This window comes from Chinchilla lanigera, unplaced genomic scaffold, assembly GCF_000276665.1.
Source record: "Chinchilla lanigera isolate Chin_1 unplaced genomic scaffold, ChiLan1.0 scaffold00050, whole genome shotgun sequence".
Taxonomy (NCBI): domain Eukaryota; kingdom Metazoa; phylum Chordata; class Mammalia; order Rodentia; family Chinchillidae; genus Chinchilla; species Chinchilla lanigera.
Window position 1 is genome coordinate 2,995,978 of NW_004955451.1, and position 12,777 is coordinate 3,008,754.

At 37.1% G+C, this 12,777-nt stretch overlaps 1 protein-coding gene across 1 annotated transcript in view; it reads right to left on the reverse strand.

Moving 5' to 3' along the window:
* The window catches only part of Med13 (mediator complex subunit 13), a gene marked incomplete at its 5' end in the record, with an annotated part of 116,648 nt that extends 104,395 nt beyond the window's left edge, over positions 1-12,253 (reverse strand). The window contains 2 exon segments of the mRNA XM_013519377.1: positions 2,364-2,532; positions 12,019-12,253. Of these exon segments, the coding sequence (XP_013374831.1) occupies positions 2,364-2,532; positions 12,019-12,253 (404 nt within the window).
* Between the last annotated feature and the right edge of the window lie 524 nt (positions 12,254-12,777).

Below are 12,777 nucleotides of genomic sequence, written 5' to 3' on the forward strand. Positions count from 1 at the left end.
CCTTCTGAGTGCTGGGATTACGCCACTGGGTAATCAGTGCCAGTGGGTAATAACTGCTGGGTCAATAATGCCCAGACACACCAGTCTGAATTACCTACCTCCAGATTCCTCATTATTGAGAACATCAGTCCCTATGTAAGCCAGATAGGTTTTCCTATCATTCATAATGAATGCATTCCTTATTTATATATATTTTTTGATAATGATAAAAGTTTGTTAATTTTCAGAGAAAATAAATTAAAGAACTTTTATTTTTCCAGGCTTATCTAGTCTACTAAACTAAAACTAACAAAAAAACTTGGTAACACTCTAAGCAGACACACAATAAGGATGTGTATACATGACATGAAAGATGGCATCTCAACAATGATTACAATCACAACCAAATGTTTACTTCTCTCCTCTCATATCACTCAGAAAAAAACAATTTCCTCTAATTTTCTCCCATATTCCACCTTATTTTCCACTAGTTCACTTCAAAGCCTCGCTAATTTAACAATTGCTTGCGGCTAAATCTGACAGACTATGTCTTGTATTACTTAAGTCACAGGAAGCATAGTACCCTGAAGCTTTGATTGCATAAGAAGCACCGTGTCTATCTCCCATGCCCCTATCACCACTATTCTACCAATTAGTATCCTAAATTTGCCTAACTCAAACATCAAGAAAACTATACTCACCAAAAGTGTCATACATAGAAGAATACAAATTTACATACACACACACACACACACACACACACACATTGGGCGTGGTGGTGCACGCCTATAATCTAAGCACTTGGTGGAGGCTGAGACAGGAGGATTGTTGTGAGTTCAAGACCAGCCTGGGCTACAAAGTGAGCTCAAGGCCAGCCTGAACTGCACAGCAAGACCTTGTCTCAAAAAAGAGACAAAAAAAAACAACAAACAAAAAACAAATTTAAATTACTTTAATTAAAGCAAACTGAAAGAAGGAATAGCTAACCATGGGGGCGCACACCTAGAAACCCAGCTTCTGGGGAGGCTAAAGCAAAAGGACTGCAAGTTCAAGTTTGAGGCCAGCCTACACAACTTCAGCAACCCTGTCTCACAGTAAAATAAAAAGGATATAGCTGTAGCTTCATGACAGAGTGCTTGACAAGCATGTGTAAAGTCCTCAGCACCACCAGAAATAAAAAAGGAAAGACTAGACTGGGAAATAAGAAGGGTTAACTTAACCTAAACCATAACCACAGATCACTGTTTTAACAAGTGCTAATATTACAACCCAGACAAGGTGGCACATGTCAGTATCCCAGCACCTACTAGGCTAAAGCCAGATAATCACTGCAAGTTTGAAGTCAGTCTGGACCTACAGTGAGACACTGTCTCAAAGAAAAGTGTTACTATTACTTAATTTTGACACAGTATTGTGCCTATACCATATTTCCCCTAGTACTTCCATTTGTTAAGTCTCTACTCTCACCCTACATTTTATCACCACAAATCAAAATTTAGTCCATTGAATTAAAACACAGCCTATTCTTGTTGCAAGAAAATTCTTAAAATGTATACAAGGGAGAGTAAAGTAGCCAAAGAAAACAATATACTTGAGCTGGGCACTGATGTACACCTGTAGTCCTAGCTACTCAGAAGGCTAAAATGGAAAGATCAAGTGAATCTAGAAGGTTGATCAGACAGGGAAACATAGTGAGATACGAAAGAATGAAAGAAAGACACAGGAGAGAGAGAAAGAAACAATGAAGGAACAAATGAACAAATGAATGAGGTGTGGTATGTATGCCTATAATCCCAGTACTAGGCCAGGCGTGGTGGTGCACGCCTGTAATCCCAGCACTCAGGAGGCTGAGGCAGGAGGATCGTTGCAAGTCCTAGGCCAGCCTGGGTTACAAAGTGAGCTCAAGGTCAGCCTGAACTGCATAGGGAGACCCTGTCTCAAAAAGACCAAAAAGACCAAAAAAAAAAATCCCAGTCCTTTGGGAGCCCAAAGAATAGAACCAACTCCACAAGAACCTGCCTCAAAACATTTTTAAAGTATCAGTTGGAAGCTGGGCAAAATGGCATACACCTATAATCCTAGGACTATGGGAAGCAGAGGGAGAGCCCAACCTGGGCAATGGAGCAAGACTGTCTTAAGAAATAAAAAGCCCTGGGGATATAGCTCAGTATGAAGGCCCTGGGTTCAATCCCCAGTACTGAAAAAAGAAAGGGAGAGAGAGAAAAATGAGTAAGGCAGGGAGTGAGGGAAAAACAGTACTTATAGTGCTTTGCCAAAGTTAACCTCCTTAACATGTCTGTAAAATATTAGCTTTTCATCCCAATTTCTCTTATGAAGTCACAAAACTGAAAAACAATTATCAAGTAAGAGTTAAGATAGCTTACCTTTTATTTATAGGTTTTTCATCTTTTTCGTAAGGCTTCACAAACCACTTGCCAATACGTACAAAGTTTCGGTTCATTAAACATCGTTCTAACAGATTGTGAACTGCTTTGAATAGCAGAGTACGGCATTCATAGGAAAGTCCATTCTCCCACACTCCATCTTCCTCTTCTAAAAGAAAATTGAAGGAAGCAAAGAATAAACACTTTTAAATTCTACATCATAAACCCTACTTTACCTCAGAACATTAAGCTCCATCCCTTCAATATAGACAGAGTATCAGCTGTTACTCTGTAAAAAATTAAAGAACTAAGTAAGTGTCATGCATTTTATTAAACCACCTGGTAATTATTTTCCCACAGTGTAAAATACGGTAATGCTACCATAAACATACTGGCTTGATTTCTGTATTAACAAAAAGGGCACTTGCTTGTATAACCTAGAAAATATTAAACACACTCTTTATCTATGGTGCCAGTTTCTAAACTGGCTCACTTGTTACTTTGTCCTAATTCCTCTAATCATTCAACCTGCCAAAAAAACCTAGCCAGTTAATAACTATACTGAAAACATTTCATGTCCATCAGCATTCTAATCCACGACTCAACTATAAAACTAAGTGATGAGTAAGAAGGAAGCTACTGGCACAGAGCCTAACAAGCAATGTATTATCAGCCACCTCAGATCTCATATCAACCAAATGATTCCCATGATTATTATTCAGTATAGGATCCTCTACTTGGGAGAGAAATTTCAAGATTTATATATTAAATGGCACTTCGGTCATATTAAATTATAGTAATCACTATTAACTATACAGCCTCAATTTTGGCAGCAAATCTATTGATCACTGTTAACTTCCCAATAAATAAGTCATTTTGAGCTAAATCTGTACATAGTTCAAAAAAATGTTTTCGGGCCAGGGATATAGCTCAGTGGCACAAGCACCTTCCTGGCAAGCACAAGGTCCTGAGTTTGATTCCTTGCACTGGAAAAAAAATATATCAAATATATAATGAGTACCTAGAATAGACAAAAAAATGTTTTCACTCTATACATTTTATGTCTGTAACAAAACACCCAATGAATCCAGCTATGACAGTTGTTTCAGCACTTTAAATTTTTTCAGAATACTTTAAATTGCTTTTAAATGTAATTAAGCATCTTCCTTTAGCCTGTATACCTTTGTAAACATTTCCTAAAAATGAATCAACTTTGTATAACGAAGTAAAAATAAGTGACAAAACCTTTCTCATTTCAAACACGTATATATCAAATGGATAGAAAAATACATACACTATGAGATTTGAATAAAAGCAGGCATGTATTAAAAGAACACATGGTTTAAGCTGGGCATGGTGGTGCATGCATGTAATTCCAGCACCTGAGAGGCTGAAGTAGGATGATCAAGAGTTCAAGGCCAGCTTGGGTCACATACCAAGTTCCAAGGCAGGCTAGAGTACAAGGAGAGACCCTGTCTCAAAAAAACATTTAAAAAACAGTAACACATGCTTTATATCTAAAATTTATACAGTAAATGGGTAGAAAAAATCTTAACTAAAAAAAGCATTGAAGTGGACTTTTAACTGCCCTTAACCCTTTGTGCCACTACAAAGGTTAATACTGATTTTACGTTAAAATTCTAAAAATTTTATGATTAAAAAAACTATTTCAGGTTGGGCATGGTGGGGTACGCCTGTAATCCCAACACTTGGGAGGTTGAGGCAAGAGGATTGTTGTGAGTTCGGGCCAGACTGGGCTACATTAAGCGTGTTCAAGGCCAGCCTAAACTGCATAATGAAACCCTGTCTCAAACAGACAAAGAAAAAACCCATTTCAGTTAAATTTACAATTGTATGACTTAATACCGGGGATACAGCTCAGTGGCACAAGCGCCTGCCTGGCAAGTGCAAGGTCCTGAGTTCAATTCCCAATATCAAAAAAAAAAAAAGTACAACTATATGACTTAAGAATACTAAACGTGGGGCCGGGGATATAGGTCAGCAGCACAAGCACCTGCCTGGCAAGCACAACGTCCTGAGTTCCATTCCCGGTACCAAAAAAAAAAAAGAATACTAAATGTGGTTTAGAAAAGTAATCAAACTGGGCATGGTGGTGCATGCCTATAATCTCAGCACTTGGGAGGCTGAGGCAAGAGGACTGCAGCAAGTTGGAGACCAATGTGAGTTTGAGGCCAGCCTGGACTACACAGCAATACCCTGTCTCAAGAGGAGAGGGAGGGGAAGGAGAAGGGAAGAAGGAGGAGAAGGAGAAGGGGGAGGGGGAGGGAAGAAGAGAAAAGAAGAGAGAAGAAGAGAGAAGAGAAGAGGAAGAGGAAGGGAAGAGGAAGGGAAGAGGAAGGGAAGAGGAAGGGAAGAGGAAGGGAAGAGGAAGAGGAAGAGAAGAGGAAGAGAAGAGAAATTTTCAGGCACTTCTCCCTTATTACTCGAAGTTTTATCCAGTGAAACTCACATGAACTTGATGTTTTCAGGGGCAGTCTCAGGCCCCTGAATGCACACAATTATCATTAGCATCAAATAGGAGCTATACAGAAAACAAAGAAGTACAATCCACCTGAGTTTGGGGAAGGGGGTTAGTCCTGGGGACTAAAACCAGGGGCACTCTACCACTGACCTACATCCCCAGCCCTTTTTATTTTATTTTGAGACAGAATCTCATTAAATTCTCCCAGGCTGGCTGAACTTGTGATCCTCCTGACTCAGTCTCCCAGGGATTATAGCCGGTCATCACCTTGCTCAGCCCTGGTGGGGTTTTCTAAAGTCAGCAAATCTCTGAAGTACATCATCTATATGGCAAGTGAATAAACAACCACTAAAGTAATAGCATTTCATTTTTCATTGCTAGAGAAATAGTAAATCCTAGCTGGGCATGGTGGTGCATGCCTGTAATCCCAGCATTCAGGAGGCTGAGGCAGGAGGACTGCTGTGAGTCCAAGGCCAGCCTGGATTACAAAGTGAGGTCAGGGTCAGCCTGAAATACACAGACTGTCTCAAAGTCTTCAAACAAACAAACAAACAAAAAAGTAAATCCCAGCAATGCTCAATGAAAAGTCTAAAGGTTTTCTTTTATTTTCTTTTGTTTTGTTTGGGAGGGAAGTGTCACTTAGAAACAACTACTAAGCCAGGATTCTAAGAGCCTAATGTTATAATAATTGTAGCATAATTTACATGCTGTACTCAGAGATATGAAAAATAAAACGGTGCAACTAATCTACCTAAGATATAGTAATATGCACCTCTTATGTGAATTAAAAAGAGGTCTTTGAATCTCAACACCACTATTATAATTGGCAGGGGAAGGATTAGAGAACACAGAGCAAAATCTTTATCTAGTTGTTCTAAATTTAATAAAAGTCGAATGAGAAAAGTTGGCTTAGTGCACTTTTTTGCCCCCCTGCATCTATACCCCTAGAGAAAATAGTTTCAATTCTGTTTTTAGTATTTTAATGTTACTATGAGCATTAAAGCTCTTAAATCATCAGCTTTACATTATTTTAAAAATTTTATAAAGTATTTATTTGAAGAATGTAACACAAAAAAAGCTCAAATGCTAAATTTGATACCATACTTGTTTCAGAGCATAAATCAATGGTGCGGAAATGTGCCATAAATCATAAAAATAATTTCCCATAAATGAAAACACAAATCAAGATTAAAACCAAAAAGCTCATACACTCAGTATTCAACATTTTTCTCAAAAGTGGTAAGGATTGCCCTGAGTTAGAGGCCAGCATGTTCTACACAGTGAGTTCAAGGTCAGTCTGAACTATATAGGAGATTCTGTCTCCCTGCCCTCCCTTCAGAAAAGAAAAAACAGCCAGGCAAAGTGGTATACACCTGTAATCCCAGCACTCAGGAGGCTGAGGCAGGAGGACTGATGGGAGTTTGAGGCCAACCTGGGCTACACAGTGAGTTCAGGGCTAACCTGAAGTATAGAGCAAGACCCTGTCTCAAAAAACACAAGGCCAGACGTGCTGCCGCATGCCTATAATCCCAGCACTCGGGAGGCTGAGGCAGGAAGATCATTGTGAGTTCAAGACCAGCCTGGGATACAAAGTGAGCTCAAGTCCAGCCTGAGTTGCATAGCAAAACCCTGTCTCAAAAAGACAAAAAAAGAAAAAGAAAAAGAAAAAGAAAAAGAAAATACTACACATTTCCTAAAAGAAAAAAGAAAAATCCTTAACTATCTAGATCAGTGTTTGAACTGTGCAATAATTTCCTATTTATAAATCATTCATTCAATGAATATTAGGGCCTTAAATTGGTGGCATCACTCATTAATAGCAAAATCTGGAAATTTCTTATTTAGAAACAGCCTCATGTTATTATTATCTTTGATCTGAAAATCTACAAGATATATTTTCATACTCAAGGACTGTACAGGCCAGGCATGGTGGCATATGCCTACTTAGCAGGCTAAGGCAGGAAGATGCAAGTTTAAGGCCAGCCTGGGCAACTTTGCAAGACTGTCTCAAAAAAATAAAAAGGGCTGGAGCTGTAGTTCAATGGTAGAGCCCCCTCCTAGTATGAGAAAGGCCTGGGGTTCAATCCCCAGTACCAATGGGGATAAGATAGACAATATAAAGAATACAAAAAAATGAAGAAATGAAGCAATCTACAAGACTAGCCACCACAAAGAACTGGGCCATGAGTAGATCCTAAAACAGAAAATACAATTAACTCCTTTGATTACCTTGGGCTTTTTTTTTAGGGGGGGAGGGGGGTACTGGGGATTGAACTCAGAGCCTTCACCCTTCACACTGAGCTACATCCTCAGTCTTTTTTAACTTTTTATTTTGAGATGAAGTCTTGCTAAGTCACTAAAGTGCCCAGAATGGGCTTGAATTCCTTATCCTACTGCAGTGCTGGGATTACAGGCAATGTACCACCACGCCCAGCTACAAAACAATTGCCTTAGTTTTCTTGCCACTATATTTCTATGCATGTCAGCTATTTATTTGTCATTCCTAATAAAAACTGTTCCTAAAGGTTAAAAGTCACTATAATTTTTATTATTTATTTATTTAGCAGTACTAAGGGTTGGATCTAGGGCATTCACACTGAACTACATCCCTAGCCTTTTCTAAAATTTTGAGACAGGCTGTCTTTAAATTGTTAAATTGCCCAGGCTGGGCTTGGACTTGCAATCCTCTTGTCTCAGCCTACCAGAGTGCTGGGTTACAGGCAGGTACCATCAAGCCCAGCTAAACTCACTGTAACTAATATCCTTCAATAAATAAAGTCATCAAAAGTTAAATTTAGAACAGTGGCCAATTAATGTGGGCAGTATACATTATGAATTCTGGTGTAATAGAAATATTTGGGTATGTTGCTAAAATCCAATATAGAGACCTGAGGAGCCAGGCAAATGAGTATTTTTAGCACCAATTGAGTCTGTTTTTTAGTTCAAGGTCCATGTATCAGTTTTCTCTGAGAGTTTCATCACAGACTATGATTTTTTTTAAAGATGACAATGTTGGGAGAAGGAGTTTTTATTTTTAAGAGAACAAATAAAGCCAGTAATGACAGTAATAAAATTCCAAAAAAGTCAGCACACAATAAATACCCACAGAAAATACTTCTCCAAGGACATGCTAATTAAAAGTCATCTTGCTTTGAAGCAAACTAACACTACATTTAACCAATCAGTCCTACCTACAGAGACTTTTGACCAGAGGAACTGAGCTAATTTTCCCACCACCAATTATATCTGTCATCCACTATCACACACCACTTAACAAAGTTTGTTTAAATTTTAATTAAAAAAAGAAACTATACCCACAAAGTTTTGTTATTTAATCCTATTTTATCAAAACATATCAGTACGAATTCAAATACCCCATTCTCCTAGAGAGAGTAAAGTAAAAAGTAAAAAATCCTATTAAATATCTTCCTGGAATATTAGTTAGGCTAATACCAATTAGCATAAATTCTAAATCAAAAATCATCAAGCCTCTGCACAGTACTTTGCTAAACAGTTATTGACTACCACCACAAAAATAAGTAACTTAGGGTTTAAAGTATGTACTAAGTCAGATTTGGTATGCTGTAACTGATCTTTACCAATTAGCAATAGAATAAGTTTATATTCTATTTCCATACATCAGTGAAATTTGAAAGGAAGATGACCCAAACAAGTGCTAAGTGATATGAGAAGATGAAATTTAACATGCACTATGAAACCTAACTGGACTCTTCCTAACTGTCAAAATTATCAAAAAGGGGGGCTGGGGATTTAGCTCAGTGGCACAGCGCCTGCCTGGCAAGCGAGAGGTCATGAGTTTGATTCCCGGTACTAGAGAAAAAAAAAAAATTATCAAAAAGGAAAGTCTGAGAAACTGTCCAAGTCTAGAACAGTCTAAAGAGACATGACAACTAAATGTAATGTAGCAATCAACATGGGCTCCTAGGACAGTAAAAAGATGTTAATTAAAAAGAAAATCCAAATAAAGTGTGAGAAAGTGTGTGTGTATTTCATGTGTATTAGTTAACAGGAAAGTATCAACATTAGTTGTGGAAAATATGCCATTCTAAAATAGATGTTAACAACAAAGGAAACAAATTATATAGGAATTCCATACTAACTTTGTGACTTTTATGTAAACCTAAAACTATTCTAAAATAAAATTTACTTTTTAAAAATATACTATGGATGATACAAGGGTTAAATGAAGGCAATTCTGTATTTTTATTGTTTTAGCTAGAAAAACTGAGACTGCCAATCTTTGCAGAAAGGAATGTCTCCCTCGTCCAAAAAAGGACTGCAATATTATCATCATAATCACAAACATTTCAGTAACAAGACGTGGTAGGTGCTAAGTCAAACAGAAGGACACTGCCTGTGAAGAACAGGCTCAAGCTAAATTAACAAGCTTTTAGTTACCACCTGGGTCCTTCCGGTTTCCCTTTCCTTAGTGCTACACCTCTACTTGGAACTCAGGATTGCCCCTTGCAGCTGATGCCACCCCTACTGTCCAGCTGCTCTCTTCTCAGGGGAGTTTAAAAGAAGGGAATAGCGTGCCACAGATGGGAAAAAATGAAAAAGGGGTTAGCTAGAGAGACAGAAGCAGACTAATTACCCCAAAAGGGAGGCAGACGGTGTCCCTAGAGCAAAGAAAAGGGCAAGACAAATATACTCCATCTGATAAGACCTTATTATTTTTTAAGATATGTCTGATTTAAGAAAAAGCATTCTAAAGTAAATGACAGGTTAAATTTTTAAAAATTTTGAAAAGCTAGTACCAGTCACTACATAAACTAAAAGCAGCATTTTGGGACAGTAAATATGATCAGTAACTTTTTTTTTTACATAACTATCTTAGTTGTACTTCAGTATACTGTTAAAGTAATTTCCACTCTGATAAATTTTAAAGTTATTTACTATTCAACAGGATCCAGCAGAATCTGACAATTAAAACCTAACCTCCCTAAATTATTTTCAGCACATTCAGGAATCAGTATCTGTTTGAAAGTGAGTACTATCATTTTTTAAAATTACATTAAAAACCAAAGCTAACTAGAGAAGAAATCTTTAGAAACCATAACCCAGTTTCAGCAGAGAAAACATATCTGAGAACATGAAACCTAAAAGAAAACAATCCCAACACAATGTAATTTTTTAGCAACATACATCCAACAGCCCACATTTAATAGACTTTTAATTTTCAAAATTTAGTAGTACTTGTAAAACTAAATCTAGGAACACATATTCTTTTGTCCTTTTTTGAGGTGGGGGGTAACCGGGAATCAAACTTGGGACACTGTGCTTGCCAGGAGGCACTTGTGCCGCTAAGCTATATCCCCCGCCCATAACACTAAATCAAAAATTATCTAATTTCACAAAATTTCATGGCATCTTTTTTTAAAAATGGCTTATTCAGATGCTTTGCCAAATTTATTAAGACTAAGGCCCAGGAACCAGCATTACAGTTTTGCACATACACACGTATATACGTGTGTGTGTGTGTGTGTGTGTGTGTGGTGCTGGGGTTGAATGCAGGGTTTTGAGTATTCTAGGCAAGCATTCTACCCCTAAACTACATCTCGGGTAGGATTATAGCATTATTAACAATTGTTTCATCAAAAATTTCAATGTATCAATATCTTACAGATAGCCATATCAATTGTCTCCACAAGGTAGGCTGAAAATATAGCTGAATGGTACCATGCTTGCCTTGGATTCAATTCCTAGCACCACACAAAAAGTTTCCAAACATTTTACCAAAGTGTTTTCATGATCACTTCAAGATTAAAACAAACAGACTCAAGTTAGTGAAAGAAAAAGGAAGTTGGTAGCTTTAGCTTTTAGCATGACGAGTACAAAACACAATTTTGCTAAAACCACCAAGGAATTTTATACAACGTATATACATATATCACATATATATGTTTGTACATACATATACATACATTCTACATATTTATAACTATACACTATATAGTTAGAACTAAGGAATAGCCTCTCCCTGGAGATATCTTCTTGGGAAAGATGGAGAAGCTAGAAAGCTTTATTATAGAAGAATGACAACCACTTTCCAAAAAAAAAAAACAAAACACAAGTATGTATCTATTACAAAATAAGAGGAATTATCAAAACAAATATAGCACACACATAAATGTATGTGCTGATATTACTAAGTACCAGTTTAAGATACTGACACCTGGATTACATTTCATCCAAAAATAAAAGAGACCTATAGGTCAGACAGTAACAGAAACTTCAGAGTATTCAATTTCAAATGAGAATGCTTTTTTAAAAATGATCTAAAAGCCTATGTTTAACTCTCAGGAATCATTATCAAACTAACTTGCTGGAGTATCTGGTTCCCTGCAGCACACAACTAATCATTTACATTCCTATCATGTAAGATTCAGTCAAAACTCACTCAAGAGTTTAAAGTAAACACAAGCTTCAGCAATTACATGAACAGCTATACTTTCTCTTTCTAAAGTAGTATTTGGCTCTAAAAGTCAAGAAAATAAGATTTAAATAATCATACTGATTTGCTCACAATAAAATTACTTCTGTATAACCTTTTAGATTATGACCTTATATCCTATAAAAGCTTCAAATTGACACTTGTCTCAATCTTCGTCATAACAGTATCTAAGAAAGCACTTCCAAAAATAACAAAATTTTAACACATGTTAATAAAATAACAATCACAAACAACAACAGAATAATTACATACCTTGAAAAACACACAAGATAAAGTTACACTTCAGGATACTACTACAATGTCTGTATACTCATGGGAAAAGAAAGTGGCAGAACTGACTCAAAGGTGTTACATCTGGCTCCAAAAGTATTCTACAACTGTGTTCAAAACTTTATGCTCCACGATTTCATTTTTCTTAGGCTAATGTAACATGCCTTCCTTGGGCCCTAACTACCTGTGAGAAATTAAGAAAACTCCGTAATAATTATTACAAGCTTCAAAAGCCTCCCCCAACTCACATGGACAGTGTAAGTAAAATAAAATAGGCATGGTAAAACAAAACAAGAAGCTGTATTTCTACCTGGTTTCATACTAAACACACAAACACCTTAACTTATACACATGAGATGCTGGGTAAAGTACATACAATGTTGCTAAACCATTAGCAACATTAGTTAGAAATGATAAATTGCCTTCACCTGATAAGTCATGGTGAATAAGGTCAGCAAAATTGGGGTCTTCCCCCCACCAAAATATCCACAATTCTCTTCTTCCAGGTCTTTGATCTCGCCGCCAAACACTAAGTACATCTGCCTTAAGGCAGCGACTGAAACTGCTCAAAATAGGGTCTTCTTCTGTCACCGGAAACAGAATAGGGGCAGAAGTTGGGCCTTGCCATACATATCTTTTCCATTTAATTCCTGTCAAGTCAGCCTGAGGAAAAGAAACAAAACATGATTTTTTTATTATCACATATCCACGTGAGGTCAAAAGTGTTCACTACAAAGTCCCTGATTTCATTAAGACATTACAATTTTTCAGCGCACGCTTAAGATATGGAAAGCAGATTCTGACCTACCAAAATCCTTTAATTTTGGTAACTCAACAACCAAGAATTTAAGGAAAAAAACAGCTGAAAAATAAATACTAACATGTCACTGAATAGCACATCAATAGTATCTTAAGTAGTAATATACAAAAAGTTAAGTATAAACATGTACTTTAATATTACGCAGTGTGTCACATATTTCTTTTCTGTCCTCAATTCTACTCTATCTTGGTCACATTTGTTCCTTGGTGTCGAACACTGAACAGAAAATTAATGAAAAATCACCCGAATAATGCCAGAAAAAAATTCCCCGTTAATTCATCACACACACCCCTCTCTAGTAAAAGTCAAATACTGCAGCTGCTCCCAAAGAACTGTCAGATTTGTGCTCGTCCTCAGAGAACTGATC